The 20077-nt window shown below is 35.7% G+C and overlaps 1 protein-coding gene across 1 annotated transcript in view; it reads right to left on the bottom strand.

Moving 5' to 3' along the window:
• TRDN (triadin) overlaps window positions 1–20077 on the bottom strand; it is a gene marked incomplete at both ends in the record, with an annotated part of 325418 nt that overhangs the window by 149923 nt on the left and 155418 nt on the right. Inside the window, one exon of the mRNA XM_082855419.1 lies at window positions 4479–4532. Coding sequence (XP_082711545.1) covers window positions 4479–4532 — 54 coding nt within the window. The remainder of the gene's footprint in view (window positions 1–4478; window positions 4533–20077) is intronic.

Below are 20077 nucleotides of genomic sequence, written 5' to 3'. Positions count from 1 at the left end.
ATTTTAGGTTTGTAATTGTTATATCTGACCGAACCACAATTACTTCTAAAATAAAAGGAACAGATCTACGCAAAAAATAGAGTCCATAAATTATCTGTGCCTAGTTACCGAAGAATTATATACCAGTTTATAATTGAAGGTTGATGGGTGGTTGAAGGTTGGTGGGTTTTACTCACTGTCATCTGGAAAGCCATGTGATCTGTCAAGCTGGATTCTGGCCCAGAAGTTAATCAAAACCAGGGTTTCAGGGTCCAACTGTTTCCATAATGGTTTTGTAACTTTTGTTCATGTGTCCCACTGCTGGCACTCAATTCAGCTCACCTGACTCTAATCTATTTAACTGGATTACAATGGCTGGATGACTGATTTACTGAGTGGGAGTGATTCTTAACTATTTAGCTCTTGTTTTTCACATTGTAATGAGACTGTAATGAACCCTGAAATCTCCACCAAAAAACTATTAGAACTAATAAATCAGTTCAGTAAAGTTGCAGGATACAGGATTAATATACAGAAATCTGTTGCTTTTCTATGCACTAATAATGAACTATCAGAAAGAGAAAGCAAGAAAACAATCCTGTTTAAAATTGCATCAAAAAGAATAAAATACCTAGGAATAAGCTTAACCAAGGAGGTGAAAGACCAATACTCTGAAAACTAGAAAACACTGATAAAGCAATATGAAAATGATACAAAGAAATGGAAAGATACCCCATGTTCTTGAACTGGAAAAATTAATATTGTAAAAATGTCCATACTACACAAAGCAATATACAGATTTGATGCAAACCCTATCAAAATGCCAATGACATTTTTTATAGAACTAGAACAAATAATCCTAAAATTTATATGGAACCACAAAAGACTCTGAATTTCCAAAGCAATCTTGAGACTGCAATGGCTAATATTTTAGTTATTTTGTTCTTTTTGTTCTCTAATAGATGGGATACTTTTATGTTTGCTTTGAGACCAAAAGGAAAAAAATACACCGAAATACACTAACACAGATGCATATAGACCCATCTTTTTTTAAAATGAGAAATAAGTTTACTGTTTAAGCCACCCATGATATTCTGTTATAGCAGCCCAAACTAAGATAACATGTGAATCTACAATTATCTCAGTAGTTGAAAGGAAATAGAAATACCATTTTCCTGGCTCAGTGTACTGTCCCCCTTTCCAAATGTACACCCACCCACCCACAGGGCTCCACAGGCACATCCCTAGATTTATGCACAGAGTAAGATCCAATACCCTGGTACATCATGAGAGATAAGTGGCAGCACCACCCCAGAGCATCAACTGCAGTATCTTGAGATGGGGATTTAGGAAATATTTGATGCAGACCCATCTTTTAAGGCAAGTTCCATTATGGTTCCTGTCCTCACTCGAGCATTTCATTCTCAACAGGTGTCTTCCTAGCTGTTACAACTAACTGATTAAAAAATGATTCCTGGGCTTCCCTGGTGGCGCAGTGGTTGAGAGTCCGCCTGCCGGTGCAGGGGACACGGGTTCGTCCCCCGGTCCGGGAAGATCCCACATGCCTCGGAGCGGCTGGGCGCGTGAGCCATGGCCGCTGAGCCTGCGCGTCCGGAGCCTGTGCTCCACAACGTGAGAAGCCACAACAGTAAAGGGCCTGCGTACCGCAAAAAAAAAAAAAAAAAAAAAAAAAAAAAGATGATTCCTTATTTCTCTCCTTCCTTCCCCCATTTTGGTCTATATTCCATTCCTGCACCACAACTTATTGTGTAATATCTATTAACTAGATTGATATCCCATCTAAGTTCTAACTGGCTACAGAAAAATCATTGCCTGGATAACATTCCGTCTGCTCAACATAAACCTGCCCAAAAGTGAATCCTCTTCTTTTCCCTTAAGCTCCTTCCTTCCCCTGGGACTTATCACTATGACAATTATAATGATCCTATTCACCAACACTCAAAAGCTCAGTACCATTTTTATTTTTTCTCTGTTTCATCTGTATAGTTTATCAAATATTATGTCTTCAAAATGTTCACCTTACTTGCATTTCTCTAAAGTCATCTGCGCCATCCTAGTTGAGGTTATTGTCTCATGTCTTGATGATGACAACAACCTTTCATAATTATCGCTCTTTATATCTACTTAAGTCATCCACTTACTAGCAATGCTTTTTTTTCTTCCAGTTTATTTTTTAGTCATGCTACAAACTCAAGTCACCCCTCATCCATGAGGAATCCCTCTTACTGAAAATCACTTTGTCTTAATTCTTTGGCATTTATTATCTCTACAATTCAATTCAGCACTACAAGATACTCAATTTGTGTTGTTACTTAAATTTCTCATATCTCCAAACTGTAATCTCCTGTAGTATAAAGACATTTATGTCATTGTCTTCTCAGTGCCTCCAAACTCTTTGTTAAAATAATTTTTTAAGTACTTCCGAAAAAGAATGCTATATCTTAATTATAATTAATATGTACATATATACATAATTTATATAAAATTAGGGTTTAAATAGTTCCTTTGTTATAAAAGTAAAAAAAATAAATAAATGAAGAGATATACTCTAACTTTTACCCCACTATAAACATCACTGTCAATTTTGTCACTGTATCTATCAAAATTATCAGTCTCTGCTATAGCAGTATTGCCATTGTGTTTAAGCTGTCTCCACATGGAGTACTTGCAAATATTAATTACTTCTATGCATAATTTAATTATGCAGCTGTGGTGTTATAAAACCTGTCTACGAAAGGTCTACTGAGTATGTGCACAACATAAGTGACATTTATCCCTGTTTGGTGTGTCCCTGCTTTATTTAAATTTAAATTTAAATTGTGAACATATATATATATAGCCCCTAACTCTTGCCTTGTACACTGTTCTCAATCAGCACTTTCATCTAATCTCATAAAAGGATAGTTTTACAAGTCTTCGAAACTCTACCTGATTATTCACTCAACAATAAATGCTTTATTCGCAAAGCATTAAGTTCTGAGTCTGCCTAATCCAATGTACTTGGAATGTAAAAGCCCATGGCCCCGAGCTCAAATCTGAAGCAGATTTCCAAATACCTCTTCAATTCTCTCCCCTGAACTCCTCTAACAGGAGGCTGAAGTAGCACTAAGTGCCTGCCTCGAGTCATAGTTCCACACCTACCATGACCTTCAGAAGCCTCAGTTAAAACAGACTGTGCCAGGCTATTGTGCTTTTTTATGAGAACATATATGCATTAACTGCAATAATTCTTGAACTAGGTAGTCATTCACTTAAGGAATCCGCTCTGAGCTGCATTTTCATGAATAGAAAACACAAAAGTGATGATAATATTTGCCCTGCTTTTCTACCTCCCATAATATTAATGACATTCCTGATGAGAACTCTTCTAAAGAAGAATCAGTTTTGTTGATCAACCCAATGATCAAATGAAAACTAAAACCTTGTATCGTAGTTCTTAACCATTCTAGCACATATACTTTATAAACAACATGATTGGGTCAAATGGCTAGTCAACCCATTTTACCAATATTTACTAGGATGATTCTGTATGTCGTTGGGTCCAGGATTAAATGTAACAGAAAATTTTGGATCAGATGGAATCATGTCATGTGCTCAGCAGACTTCTCAAAGTCTGCTACAAGGGGCTTCTGCACAGAAACAAATGTACCACCACCTAAATGCATCTCCTTTATTGGTCAATGCTGTATAATGTGGCAAAGGAGAAAAAATAAAGATTTTCTCCAGTAAATATTTTACTTTTTCTTTCCTAAGAGTGTTCTATAAAGTGGAAAATGGAGTTAGAGTAGCTTTCTCAAAGGATGTGATTTCAGGTGATAGTTTAAAAATAACATTACAGGAAAATTATTTTAAAGAAGTACTTTTCCCAAATCGATGATTTAAAGAATCAATATACTTTCTAAAGTTCTCTTAAACAAAACCACTTTTGATGTCCCAAAGATATTAGTGAGTGATAAAACAAATTTTCTCAGATGGCTCATAAAAGCTAGGATGATTACTTTGTAGTCATATCTGATTTTTGCAGTCTCGATATACAGATGAAGCAGTATTAATTTAATAACATTCTGACTGAATTTTCTAGTATGACACAAATTTAAATGCATAACTAAAAACACTGGAAATTTTATATATTTGTGTATCTCTATCTGCCCATCATATTATCTTCTATGTATCAATTAATCTATGGTTTATTTTTGGATGTACAAGTAAAAGCTCAATGACAAACCTGGAGTCGAGATACGAATTCTTGGGTCATTCAGTGTCTCCTCTGCAAATGTGGCATTACTCTCAGTTGCACTTTCTCCAATTACTAAATAAATTCTTGAAATGTGCATCTTCATGCAACAACAAAATGTTTTCTATAATAACCCAGCAGATGGTGCTATTCTGCAATAAACAGCTTTGGCTATTGTCAATAAAGTGCTACTATAAGTTTTTTTTTTAAAAGCAATAGAATTTTTAAGTGTTTTGTTGCCTACCTTGTGTTGCAACTTTTATTGTCCCTTGTTTGGCTTCTGGGACTTTGCCAGGATCTTAAGGAAAAAATAAAAAAGAGAGACATAAATAAATTACCAAGAAGTACTATTTCAGAAGGATATATAACAATAAAAAAAGGAAAAATTACAAAAACACAAACATAAAAACACTGCCCTTGGCACTCAGAATTTTTGTTAAGAAATGAACACAATTATTAGGAGAACCACTGAGAATTAGGCTTACCGAGACAGAAATAAAGTAACTGAACCAAATAAAATCATAAAATAAAGTTTCCCAAAACTATTTTGCTTCACTGTTAACTGACCATGGAATACTTTGCATTCATTAAGCACCTGAATTTGATTTTTTAAATTTATTTATTTATTTATTTTTGGCTGCATTGCGCCTTTGTTGCTGCGCGTGGGCTTTCTCTACTTGGGGTGACCTGGGGCTACTCTTCATTGCGATGTGTGGGCTTCTCATTGCGGTGGCTTCTCTTGTTACTGAGCACGGGCTCTAGGTGTGCAGGCTTCAGTAGTTGTGGCAGGTGGGCTCAGTAGTTGTGGCTTGCAGGTTCTAGAGTGCAGGCTCAGGAGTTGTGGCGCATGGGCTTAGATGCTCTGTGGCATGTGGGATCTTCCTGGACCAGGGCTCAAACCCCTGTCCCCTGCATTGGCAGGCAGATTCTCAACCAATGCACCACCAAGGAAGCCCTTAGCACCTGAATTTGAAAAAGCTCAGAATTCTTTGTATATTATTTCTGTATGATTAGCCCTTTGAAATGCATGGAGCATTAAGACATAAATAAAGTGGCTCACTGAAGGTCACTGAGTAACTAATAAGAGAACAAAGCCCAGAACAACCAAATTCCAGGATAAGCTTTTGACCTAAAATGTCATTCCCTACACTGCTGTGATGCCCATCAACTATAACCATGGCCCTGGACAACAATATGTGTTGTGAGAGTATGAGCAAGTTTCATTTTGAATCTTTCTTCCCTCTTGTCTTAGGGGGGTTGCGTTGGCTTTTTTTTTTCCTTTGTTCAGAATGTTCTCTTCAAAGAAACGGGGTACCAAAAAAACCTCACTTATACCATAGACATTTAAATATATTATTTGATTAATTAGCATGAAAATAAAGGAGAAATAAAGATTTTTAAAGCAATGGATCATTTCACATTTCACTAAATAATTGTTCATGATTGTCTTTACTAAGTTTTCAATAATTGAATTATCATTTAACAACATGGGAAGGAAGATTTGCTCATTTGTTTTAGGTATTAATCTTTGTTTGCTCATTTATCACATATTTATTTAGGACCTATTATTTGTATGTACTAAGCTAGGTGTAAATGTAGTAGTTGATACACATATATATTATGATCTTTCATTTAATTATCATCAAATGTTGATTACAGGTTAATATTATAATCCTAGTTAGAATTATAAAATAACAAGATTGCATCAGAATAACTTGGCCAAGAATCATAAGCAAAGAATCAATGTTTCCTTGGGCAAACACCAGAGGTTTAATTTCTAATTCATGCTTTACCTCTTGTTGGTGAGATAATTATTCATTTGTATTATAATCATGATACAAAAATAGTAATTTTTCATTCTGTTTTTGTATAAAAGAAATATTATTTATCCACATATATGGTTTACTTTATTCCTAAATTTATTTCTTAAGACAAAATATCTTTTGTCAAAATTAAATTGAGTCCATTCTACCTATGATCTTTTTATTATTAATTTCTTTTATTTCTGGAGGAACATGCAACTATCATGTTAGTGCTACCTTTGTCACATCTAGAATAGTTGGTCTCAAATCAGAATTAATCAAGATTTATACATAGTGAATTCTAACTAATATATTTCTAAGTATTATTAGTGCGTACTTAATAAATAATTGGTGAATGAAAAGGTGGATGAAAGGATACAAGAATACATAGGAAAGATCATCAAAAGTGCCCTAAACTGCCTAGGTGTTTTACTACTTAAAGATCTCAACATATCAGATAACTGTAGAGTAGTTCTGATTAAAAAAAAAAAAAAAATTAAAAATAGTTGTCAGTAAAGTAGCTTAGCATTTTTATACTCAAATTTCCCCCATCTTTTCTCTCTCTCTTTTCTTTTTTTAATCTCTTCTTAGACCACTGATTCTTTTTTTTTTTTTGCGGTACACAGGCCTCTCACTGCTGTGGCTTCTCCCATTGTGGAGCACAGGCTCCGGACGCACAGGCTCAGCAGCCATGGCTCAAGGGCCTAGCCACTCCGTGACATGTGAGATCTTCCCGGATCAGGGCACGAACCCGTGTCCCCTGCATCGGCAGGCGGACTCTCAACCACTGCACCACCGGGGAAGTCCTAGACCACTGATTCTAAATGAGTTCTCCATGCCTACGATTCTGTTGACCACCCGGTATACCCAATTGTGAATTATGGAGAGCTTTTCTTAGGGCCTTATTAATAACTTCTCCCATTGATCATTCTGTTCCTCTGTCAGCCTCTAATCTATTGAGGACACATGCAGAGGTGATCAGATTTGACATCTGCTAGTGTACAGTATTTCCATTTTCAAAACCAACGCTTTAAGAAGGAAGCAACTCTGAGACCATAAATGTACATTAAGAAGGCCAGACAGGGCTTCCCTGGTGGCGCAGTGGTTGAGAGTCCGCCTGCCGATTCAGGGGACACGGGTTCGTGCCTCAGTCTGGGAAGATCCCCACATGCCGCGGAGCGGCTGGGCCCGTGGGCCATGGCTGCTAAGCCTGCGTGTCCGGAACCTGTGCTCCGCAACGGGAGAGGCCACAGCAGTGAGCGGTAAAAAAACACTACACAAGAGTGAAAACACATTAAATCTTTACAAACAAGTTTTCAGTATACATAATTTTCTCTCTCCTTTTGATTACTGCCAGCTGAAAATGAAACTAACCTTTTACTAGGAAAATTTTCAAATATATAACAAGATAACGAATGTATAATAAGCTCCAACCTCATTGGTGCTCTCAACACCCATTCAAAAATTATCAAGTGATGGCCAGTCTTATTTCCTCTGTATTACTCACTGCCTCTACTACACGCAACCCAAATGAAGATTTTATTATATCAAATAATTTTTCCTTTTTTCAATTTTTTATTAGATAATTTTTATAGTTACATTTTTGAAATAAAATAGTGATTTAAATAAGAACAGAGGACAATAAGAAAATTCAACTGAAGTTTATAATAATTCTGAAATCCATAAATAATATTTTGGAGCTCAAAATCAGAGACAGGATGGACCTAGATTTAAGTGTCAGTATACGTCTCCTGGGAATGTTTTAGCAGGAAATTATCAGAATAGTTAGTATTCTTAGCTTCCTGAAACATGTTGTATTTATATAAACAAATTGTCATGAATCAGATTAGCCAAATGTTTTAGTGTCTTCTGATTCCTTAGGCATGAAACAGTCTGACTTAACAAACTGAAAATATATTGAGTCTGCAACTACTTTGTTAAGAAATCAATTTTTGCCTATAGGTTTAAATATTAGTTTAATATCATGAACTTTTCATCTACAGTACTCTGTTTATACTCTGACTTCTTTTAATGTGAAGTGTGAATCCACTGAGTTTTCAAATGTAGGGTTCACATAACTTTAACAGCAAGTAGATTGCTGCACTGTGAGTCTAGTATTGGTCTTTGACTAACGGACAGCAGATGAACAATAACAGCATTGTAGAGAACCACACTTACATTTTAAATATTTTCTAAGAAATCTTCCAGTTCTTCCCAACCCCAAATCACTGAATTTAAAATATTTTCCGGAAACATTTCTTTAAAAGCCATCTCTTGCTAATTCTGCAATGGTACAAGGCATTTAGACTGTTCTTAGGTGAGAAAACTAAATATAGAAAAGCTGAATGACTTTTACACAAACCGGAAGAAAAATTAATATTTATTGATTCAGCAGTAAACTTTGAACCAGCAATATAAAAACCTCCTTGATCGTTCAAAAGTATACATCCTTTTTAAATAAGATACTAGAAACTAATGACAAATTATCCTGCAATCCAATGAGCTGCTAAATCAAGCTCTAAATTATTGTTTTCTAGTCTTGTAAAATCCAGTATTATTTTTAGGTGTACATACTCCCCAAATAGAGAAAGGTTAACAATTAAGCTAAAACTTACTATACGGTTAAAAGCTCTTAAACTAACTAAGCCTCTTGTGCCTGTAGCTCCAGGAAAGCATATTTCAGGGGCATTGCTAATTTCAGTATGATAATAACCCCACTGAGATGAAATTAATCATGAAGCAGCCTTCCGCCATCCTGTCTGACCAAGAGGACTGAAGCCTGAAAGGAGAGCCTATTTGCTGCCAGATATGCAAATTGCAAAAGGTGCACAGTGCAGAAATATGAATAATTTATCAAAATAATCTGTTATTGCTAGAGGTTAAGAATCTAAATAAGCTGGCAGCATTGCTTACAATAGGTAGCATAATTTAGCTAGACTATTTTTTTCCAGAAAATCTTCTGATCGAGGAATGTATTTTGTACACTGTATTTGCTTTAGAATCTAAATAGCCTTTAACTTAGTATCATAGCATTATAGAGTTTAATTCAGAAAAAAAAAAAGATTCTTCAAGGTTTGCTAAAATATTCTCCTGATTTTTTTCTTAATCTTTAAGAGCACAGACTATGTTTTCCATAAAAACTATTCTAAATATTTCTTAATTTGAAAAAAATAATTTTGATGTTTTAATTAAATATAAGTCAAAATCTACCTACAGTTTCTACACATGGAATCACATTTTTCCTATATTATTTGAAGAGAAGTAAGCTTAGGGAGAAAAGAAACTGGAAAACATTAGTGAGAATATTTACAATTAGAGTAACAGGCATTTCCCCTCATGGCATCATCTAGTTCTCTGAATGTCTAAGAATGGCAGGTTTCTTAAACATTTAACAATTTAGAATTTAGAGTTGAAGATCAAGGTATAGATTTATTTAAACAATTAAAAGAAGGAAACTTTTTTTTTAATAAGAAGAAAAGTATGAATGAGACACTTTAAAAAATATTTGGCATGTTAAAGGGAAGGCTGATTCCAGTTAGATTAAGAAAAAGCCTTCTGCTATACAGCTAATAAAACAATGGAATGTGATACCATGGGAAGATGTGAGGTCCCATTCCTGGGGTTGCCAGATAGATATCTGTTTTCGAGGGGTCCTCAATGTATCTGCTTAAAGCAAAGAGGCAGTCCCAGATGATCACTCCAGGTCCCTGTCTACTTCTGTAACACCTTTCTAAAATCCGTGACTATGAACAAAGATACGCGAATTTGAAAAAAATTACCTATATTATGTTTTGATGGAAAATTTCTTGATTATTTATTTTTATTATTGAGGCTTACCTTGGTAGTCCTCCCTTACCATAAAATAATTACCCCCTTTTCTTTGATCATGTTTTAAAAGCAAGCATTTTAACCACCAAACTGGATGGATTCTCTTAGGAGAAACATGCTTCCTAGAAGAATTAGGACTCAAGTAGAAACTTGAGTTTTTATTGAAATAAATGTTATGATTTGGAAAAATTATTGCATTCCCAATATGAGTGATTTATTTCCTTATCTAAGATCGATTTGGGCTCTTTAAGTGAAACAAAATGAAATTTAAAGAGTCAAGAGTTTATTTTAGAAAACAAGCTATTTTATTATGTATATTATGTATACATATCAAAAACACAAAATTTCTGACTGTTCAGCCATATTTTTCAGGTAAAATTTCAGTCTTAAAAATTAAGTGATATGCTGTTGGTAGGTCCCTTAACTCACAACTTATACATACTATGAGGAGTGATTTCCTCACTAAATGATATCATAGAGCACCATGATCTAATTCAGCCCTTAAAAACCACCAGCCCCTATTGTTCTAACATTAGTAAACAGTGTCTGTGAATATTACCATTCTGGTTTTCACTTTTCTAGACAATAAGAAACACACACATGCCCCCTTTTATCTCATTACCCAATTTGGGAATGTTATAAACAAACAGAATTGTTAAGCATAAAAGTAACCGTATAAAAATGTAAAAAAAGAAAATGAGGATAGTGGAAGCAAAAACTGAGAGCAAAGCATGGTTTATTTTCATTCTCTCACACAATTCTTGGCACTAAGAAGGCATCCAGTCAATGTTTTTGCATGGGTACATGAATAATGATTAGGAGAATGTTTAAAAAAGTCATTGTTATCTGCCTGAAATTCTAAACCAAATAGGTAGTGATTATCCTCATAAAACTGTTCAGACTCACTGAGTCTTTTTTTTCTCTATAATACTGCACATGCCAAAATCTGAAGATGTTATAATCAGCTTCAAAGAGAATCTACATTTCTTGAAAAAATGGCTAGGTTTATAAAATGCAGATCTATTACACTGGAAAATTAGCATGATTTCCAAAAAGAAGGAATCCTTAACAGAGAGTCCTAAATCAAAGCAATCTAAGGAAGAATTCAGGGTTATATTTTTTAAGAAACGCTTTCAGCTAAACTTTGTCCTCAGGTTTAACAGACAATTTAAGGTTGCACAACTCAATTTTATTAAATGAGAAAATACTTCTCCAAATAATTACTGAGTTCCATCACTCACTCTTGCTTCTGTATTGTTTGCATTCATGCTTACTGGGGGCAGGCACAATACTTAAATGTAAGGACTATTTCCACACACAGTCTGGTTAGGGACACTACAGGAAAAATGCCAAATGAAGGGCACAGTAATCTGAGTTTTGGATTTTGGCAATTTTAAAGGAGGCAGGAAATAGGTAAGGCTTGAAGGAGAGTACAGAGCCACAAAGGGGTGAGGGAAAGAAAGTTACAAAGTGAATGACTGGTTAAGTATTCCCGTGGATCATGGATCTAGCTGGCTGGGGAGCAAGAGTCTCCTTTGTGTTAATGAGAAGTAAAAATGAAAATTTTAAAATTGTTTAAAGTAAATTATGGTCAAAAAAACTAACCTTGAAATCTCAGTGAATGAGATGTACTTTTTTCTTAGAACATTAAGAGCCATTACACTTTTGAGCAAGGGAGTTACACAGCAATGTTTCGAAGAGAGAAACTTTCCGTGATTGTCAGGAGAAAGGGCTTATTCTGGGAGCATAGAAACCAGGTAAATTGTCACTGAAATACTCTAGTTGTAAAATGATAATGTGTAAAGCTAGGCAGGCGTTCATGGAATGGAAAGTGGAAAGAAAATAATTAGTTAGACATTTAACAGCTTTCTTTTTCCTCCTCTGTAGATGTGTTTGACATGTACAGAGGAGGAAAAAGAAGGCTGTTTATTCAAATATGACAGGTTTGGGACCTGATAAACAGACTTTGTTTTAACATAATTCATTTGAAGTTTATAACAGAAATACATATTGCGTTTGAGACAATGGTGTAACTTCAAGTGAAAATATTAAGTAGACATTGGGAAAAAAATATGGCCTTTGAAGACATATGGAGATTCTCACATCATCCACACAGAGGTTAAGTTAACATTATGAGAGGAAGAAGGAACAGTTTTTCCAAGGGACAAACAGAAGTTGGCTTTCTCAAGTTGGCTTGAGAAAAATATTGGTTGAAAATGTATAAGAAAAATTCAGATGTTAATTTCAGCAAGGTCAAGGAAAGAGGATGTTTAAAAAATGAAGAAATAAACCTCAGGATTAAACACAAAGAGAGTTTGTTTTTATATCTAGAGAGTCCCTGGCAACATTTTTGAACATGATTTTGGAATTGGGATGCAAATAGTAGGAAGCCTATTGTTCTGTGCTGGTCTCAGCCTATCAATAACCTATGTTGGATCTGGACAGGGCCTTGTATTCTTATTATGATTGCAAGACACCCTCAGCAATAAAAAAAAAAGAGGTTACTTACAGGTCCTGGAAATTACATGGCACACCTGGAGGCCACAAAGCAAGTTCTTGAGGGGAGACGGAGAGAAAGAGAGAGCTAGCAGGCCTGGAGTTCTGCCTTTGTTGGGGTCAAGGGTTGGGCCTAGGGTTTTGCAGACTCACTACTGGTGAATGAAAAACGTTAAGAGTGGGAGTTTAAAGCCTGGGAAGAGAAAAAGCAAGCGGCCCAAGCGGTCGGTTATCAAAATAAACCAAGATCTCTAAAAAAAAAAAGCCTGGACTATGGAAGGTGGGGGGCTGGGGCAAGGTGCCTATCCGAGACAGTCATCTGGGAAGTGGTCAAGGTGCCTATCTGAGACAGCCATCTGGAAAGTGGTCTAGGTGCCTATCTGAGACAGCCATCTGGGAAGTGGTCTAGGTGCCTATCTGAGACAGCCATCTGGGAAGTGGTCTAGGTGCCTATCTGAGACAGCCATCTGGGAAGTGGTCTAGGTGCCTATCTGAGACAGCCATCTGGGAAGTGGTCTAGGTGCCTATCTGAGACAGCCATCTGGGAAGTGGTCTAGGTGCCTATCTGAGACAGCCATCTGGGAAGTGGTCTAGGTGCCTATCTGAGACAGCCATCTGGGAAGTGGTCTAGGTGCCTATCTGAGACAGCCATCTGGGAAGTGGTCAAGGTGCCTATCTGAGACAGCCATCTGGGGAGTGGTCTAGGTGCCTATCTGAGACAGCCATCTGGGAAGTGGTCAAGGTGCCTATCTGAGACAGCCATCTGGGAAGTGGTCAAGGTGCCTATCTGAGACAGCCATCTGGGAAGTGGTCAAGGTGCCTATCTGAGACAGCCATCTGGGAAGTGGTCAAGGTGCCTATCTGAGACAGCCATCTAGGAAGTGGTTTGAAGTGGATGACTCTGAAACCAAAGCTTAAGTCAGGCACTGGCATTTAAAAAAAAAAAAGCCAACTGTCAGGGTTTACACTACATCTGTCTTTAGGGGCTTAAGGTGGGCGGTGACTAAATCGAGGTGGAGGGTGTAAGTCATTTATTTGACAAGTGTTGTAAAAGGCACTAGAAAAAATGTGGCTTGAAGGTAGCGGGAGAATCAAGCAAACGCTGTTTTCAAAATAGGAAACTCCATTTTATTTGAAGAGAGCAGAAAAATACCTGATGGAGAGAAAAATATTAAAAAGTCTGGGAAGTGCGAAAGCTATTAAGGTAGAAAGATCCCAAGATGTGAGAGAGGGAATAGTAAAAAGCACTGGTGGAGAGAAAGGCATCTCTTCCTCTGGAAATCAAAATTACCCTATTGAAATGCCAACAACGTCCAACTATTTCCTGTAAGGGTAATATTGTGATCAATGACGAGTACAAGGAAGACGTCCAAATTCAAAATACATTCAATTTAGCTGAAAATGGAATTTTATTAAATAAAGGAAAAATATGAGAGAGAAAAGGATAAAGAGAAAAAACTACTGGAGAGAAGAATTGGAAAAAATGTAAATACAAGCAGTAAATTGTGATAAAAAACAATGACAGTTGAGGGAAAAATGGGAAAAGATATTAGAAATGAAATTTATTATTGAAATGACTCAGGTTTTCTAATGCATAAAATTGTGCTATTAAATATTATATGTAGGTATTCTGATATATCAAGATTATAGGGCAACCTTTTTTATCTCTAAAACTAAAGAGGACCATTTGGCAAATAGTTAACAGATCTAATAAAGCCAGAAAGCAATATTTGATTATTTTCTTCTATCTGATATCCAGATTTCAACCTTCTTGGGCGTTTACTAACATTCATGAAGAACAAAATACTTGGATGAAGTGATCTAATTTCTGAAGCTATGTACTATAATAGCTGCCACATGTTTGAGGTTTTTTCCCTTAATCTAATATGTAAAGTATGCAGTTATTTGTTTAAATATGAAGGTGATATTATTTGCTGTTTGTTACCTCTGGGATGTATGGGAAAATATGCACTACATATTTGAGATGAAATGTCACTGAATGAGTCATAGATAACAGTCCCTATTTATTCCTAATTTTAGGGATTGTGGACTTATTGTAATGTGTGATGATCTGTTTTTTAGCACAAATTTGTGTCACAGCTCTAAGAGTTCAAATGCTTTAACTGTCAGTTCGCACATAATCGATCTAGAGAAATAAATGAGCTTCACAATGTTGTCCTCCCAAGAAGGATATTTCACCACGTCGTGCTCTCCTTTCCATCAATGTTAAAGGGAATTATGTACACCTCTCAGGAACAGTAGTCCCCAATGTCAAGCATGCAGACTTAAACTTAAATTGATATTTAGCAGGAAGCCTAGAGGTTCTCTTAACAGCAAAATGACAAGCTGAGGTTACTAAGGACTGACATTGCTCTGAAGCCCACACTTTCACATATTGCAGCAAATGTACTGCTTTCCCTGGGACCATACAATGAAGCATAATAGGTTACTTTAGCAGCTGGTCTCTACCTTTGAATATTCAAAATCCACGCTCATATGCACAAATAAGGGAGTTAATATTTCAATTACTGGAGCCATGTGCACAGAAGTATTTGAGAGCAAATGAGTGAGTGCTAGTACATGAAAACACCTTCCCACATACTTTGGTAAAAGGCAAGGTATTAATCTTCTTCTAACAAATGACTGAACTGAAATCCACTCTTAGAACTATAAGGTTTCCAAGTAGCCCATCCCCAGCATCTCACAGATGGACTGGATTCCACATGACCCATGTGAAGGCAGTGAAAATTTTACAAATATGAACTATTGTACATATCTGAGTTCAGAAACCAAAGAACAATTTGAAAAATCTATGTTAAGAATGAAATTACAATTGACTATGGAGCATGAAATATTTTTGAGAGGGCTTCCCTGGTGGCGCAGTGGTTGAGAGTCCGCCTGCCGATGCAGGGGACACGGGTTTGTGCCCCGGTCCGGGAAGATCCCACATGCCGCGGAGCGGCTGGGCCCGTGAGCCATGGCCGCTGAGCCTACGCGTCCGGAGCCTGTGCTCCGCAACGGAAGAGGCCACAACAGTGAGAGGCCCACGTAATGCAAAATATATATATATATATACATATATATATATATATATATTTTTTTTTTTTTTGAGAACTTTAACATTGACAAGAAATCTCAAAAGCAGACAGAATGAGTTCCGGTACTATACGATGAGGCTGGAGGGAGGAGGCCAAAAGTAAGGATGCAATAGAGGTTACCATGTTAAATCCTCAGACCAGAGACTAGTAAATAATCAAATATCTCTCAAACAAGCTCACATGATGATGGGAAATTTTAAAAGTCAATTTAGTTTCAAAAACACACTGATATCATGGCAAACTACTGCAAAACGCTATCACAGGAAGGTTGATCATTCCACCAATGGTCCCATACTAATTGCAATCTAACCCAAGTATTCAAGCACTGGAACCAGAGAACACTCATTAGATGACTAATACCAAGAAGGATGTTCTATCTCTTGAACAGTAAGCAGAAACTTAGTGGTGGTGCCTCAGTATTTTGTGCTGAAATGTTTAAAATACTGATTTACCTTGTGACCATACTTGACTTTTTACATCAGTCCTTGGAATATATATGTCTACTCAAATTTCTAAAAATTTTATTGATTCCTCATCCTTCATTTACTGAATTTTCTAGAAAATCAGATAACTTCAAATGTACAGATTAAAATTTTAATCAGAAATTTTTTAAAACCAAGCAAAAAGCCAAAATCAAATAATGGAAGACCAAAAAAAATCAAAACCTATGAATATTCTGCATAAATATTCAACAAAACTGTATTTCACAGACATCAAGATTATATAACACATTAAGTTCTAGAAAGTCCTCACCAACATACTGAAATTCTTACTCTGAACTATTCTGTATTTGAATGAAATTTTTAATTTGTATGCATCCTTAGAATTTCCAAAGTCCTTTGCATAAATTATTTCACTAGATCTATGTCATCATAGACAGGCAGGCAGGCCTAGGCTAAGTCATAAATATTCGGATTCCTAGTCCAGCATGTTTCCAACATAGAAAGCCTTTTCAACTCTTTTCAAAATAATGTCATTTTTTTCTTGATAGCCATATGTAAACGTAAGCAAATCTTTTTATACAAACGGTTCTGAGTTTTAAAAAAATAACAACAATGGCAGTACTAACAGCTAATTTCTATAGAGTAATGTATAGAAAATCCTATATTATTTGAATTAAACAAGAAAGAAATGCATTATTTCATATAACAAGAAGACCAGAAAAGAAGGATTCCAAGGCTGCCCTTTAATTACTTATCTCGGGCACAGAAATAGTGTTAATATTGCAGTATCATGGTAAATTAGTGTATTGTATTACAAGAATATTAATTATAAACAAAAACAATGATATTGATAGAGAATATATTTATCCCAAAATTCTTTAAATATTTAAAATATCAACCCTTATAAAATATTCAAATAATAGTAACAAGTATATTAACCAAAAATAGAAGAATAAAATCTAGTTCTACTCTTTTTTTTTTGTTAATTTTGGATTTATAATTTATTTACTTTTATTGAGTTTGGTTGCCTTTATGTGAATTTAATCTTTGAATTGTTCTCAGAATTTTTCTTTTTAAACATTTGAAGTCTTTAATGTATTTCAGTAATTTTGGAATCAGATCATTTAAAGACAATTTTTTAAAAATCTAGATTTTGTTATATGATAGAAGATTGTCAAAGTAGTGAAACAAATTAATTTGGTCTAAGAAAAATCATTCCATGTGATTTACATTCAGTGTTATAAATTACTGTCTCAGTTGAAAGGAACTTGCTGGGCTCAAAAACAGGAATAGAATCTTTCAGTCTCTCCTGAGAGCTAACACTTTAGGAATAACTGAAAACAGAGAATGAGTTTCGCTTGTGTATTGATAAGGACAATGGTACCTATGAATTCAACAAATGGCAAATAACAAAGAAATGCATGCAGAACACAGCATGCTACACACACAAATGTTCATAAGTTATCCTTCAATTGGGGCCATATAGTTGATTTTAAATTAAGATTTTTTTTTAAAACAGGTTAGATATGAAACAGATCTAAAGGTAGTAATACATATATTTGATGTTCAAAGCATTTAAACGGTGGCATTCCCAATCCCATTCGAGGCCTTGGCATTCTTTTCTATAAATTAAATTACATGATGGTTTCAGGTGGTAGTTAACCCCTATGTCCCTGATTATTCCTAAAATTAAAATGTGTTTATTCCTTTACACAAAAAAGATAAAATGAAAAAGGCACAGTCCTAAAAATAACATGCATTTGTTTCAATTACATGAAAATTTTATACTAAGCATTTTAGTGTTAGAATTATTAAATTAACTTGTCAATGGTATAATTTATCTTTGGTAGGCAAATCAGTTTTGGACATCTGACACTAGGACAGAAGGCACAAAACTCAGGTAATACTTGAGCCAGTCAAGTTAGATTGTATCCCTCATCCCTGCTCCCTCCCCATAACCCTGGAGGTTATGGCAATCAGCTGCCTGGGAACTGAGTGAGGAGAAGGGACAGGAAGCCCGGGATACCCCACCCACTTACAGGCTTCCAAGCTCAGGGCAAGCTCAAGCTGAGCAATGGGAAACTTTTTAACTGGGGTGGGTGTTGGGAGCTTTGATATTACATTGGATTTGGAAGTTGTAAATGCTTGGGGAAAAAGATCATTGTTTTATTATCTGAGCATGACCAGGAAAAATATAGGGTCTTTTTCGGATTTCATCCAAGGGGTAGAGAAAAGCAGGTCTAAAGAGAGGTTTGCAGTGGTAGTCACTGAAAGAACAAAGTTGCTTTCTGCTTACACCCAACTGAATACAGCACGTTTTAGTAACTCTGGACATGAAATTAGCACTGGGGCTCTCCCCATGCCTTTATTTGTGCTTGTCTGCTCCTCTCTTTATCTTCACATCCAACTGCATACTCTTTTTCATCCAACCTCAAATACCATCATTTTCTGGAAACTTCCCTGATCCCCCAAGTGCAAGTCCTCTCTCTGTCCTTTGAGCCAGCATGGCACCTCACCAGGACTTTTCTTAAGGCATCTATACCTTCTATGTGTGCTTTCATTATTCACATACATTTCTGTCTCTCTCCCTAATCTACACATGCCGTGAGGACAGACTTTCCAAATGCATCATTTTTCTTCCCTCATGCCATCCCCTCTCTGTGGATATGCATAATATACCCCCCACAATCTAAATGATGGACTAAAATAGTAAATCTGTTGAATAAAAACATGTTATTTTAAAGGATGAAAGAACATGGGAGAAGCATGGTAAAGTATTAATTATTTGGTAAAAATGAATTGTAAGAAGGGTAAAAGACTGCTACCTTTTGTGATTACTTCATTCAAAACTGCTGTAAATCTTGAAAGCTACAGCAACACAAGTACACTTTTGTACAAAGGAATTATTTTTTCCACAAAGACTTCACCATCAGAAATCAATAAGAAAGTGGCAATATTGTATCACATAGGGGTTAATAACATAAGCCCTAGAGGCACACAGCCTAATTACAAATCCAATCCCAACCAATTTTTAGTTGTGTGACATTGGGAAATAATTCAATAGCTCTCTTGCTTGGTTTCCTCATCTTTAAAATGTATTAAAAATGGTACCTGGTTTCACATTAGGACAGGAGCTAATACTTTGAAAATGCTTAGAAGACGGCAGATAGTAAGTATGTAATTCCCATGTGCTCTGTGCTGTTCATCTGGTTCATCACAACACTGTATGCACAATATTCAATCATCAAAGTTTCTGAATTTAATTGAAGCATCTCAGTATGCAGAATACTAATTAAGCACACGAATAAGAAGTCATATTTTATATCATCTAATATAAAGTGGGAAACTCTCATATCTATTTCTTAGAGGGGAAACTTAATGAGTTATTTTGCAACCCACATATATAAATTAACTTCCATACTTACCATCTCAGAAATAGCCATCCACAATCCTTGTCTGAATTTACATGGCAGAACACATTTTTAAGAGTAACATTCTCTGATGAGTAATTTTACAACTAATTTACAAGTGGGATCCATAGAATACTAGTTCTGACAGATGCTCTTACCCACAAAAAGAGTTCAGGGTCACGAACTCTGAAAAGCATGCAGACAAGATGTTACCTTTCTAAGATTTTAAAATGACAACGTATTCCACACTGAAATTCTACAGTAGAGAAACCAATTTAAGCTCATTATTTCCTAAACATATTTGATGATAGAACTCTTCTCTAATGTAACATTCCTCTGTATCCCGGAGGAATACACACTGGGCAATGTTACTCTTAGAAATAAAAAGAATAAATATTTTTTGCTTCTCTCTAACACTAATGACGCTAGTAATACTGTAGAGTCACTTAGTTATGTATTTAAGAGATGCTTAAGGAATACCCATAGCTCCTTGTATGTGTGGAGAATATTTACAGTTTACAAAGCTCTTTAATAAATATTCCTCAATTCAGCCAACAAGATGGATAGTAGTCAGCAATTCAGCTTTCACAGACCCTCAAAAGTAATGCGAATTGGTAAAAAGAACATAAATATTGTATTCATAAAGGTCAAGCTTTGAATCCCAGCTTTACCAATTAGTATTTTATACCCTTGGGCATGCTTAGGTTTTCAAAGGCTCAAATGCTGTGAGGATTAAATGAGGTGACATATGTAAAGTACGGAGCAC

This window comes from Leucopleurus acutus, assembly GCF_964270905.1.
Source record: "Leucopleurus acutus genome assembly, chromosome: 15".
NCBI lineage: Eukaryota > Metazoa > Chordata > Mammalia > Artiodactyla > Delphinidae > Leucopleurus > Leucopleurus acutus.
This window is presented reverse-complemented; position numbering and strand designations above follow the sequence as displayed.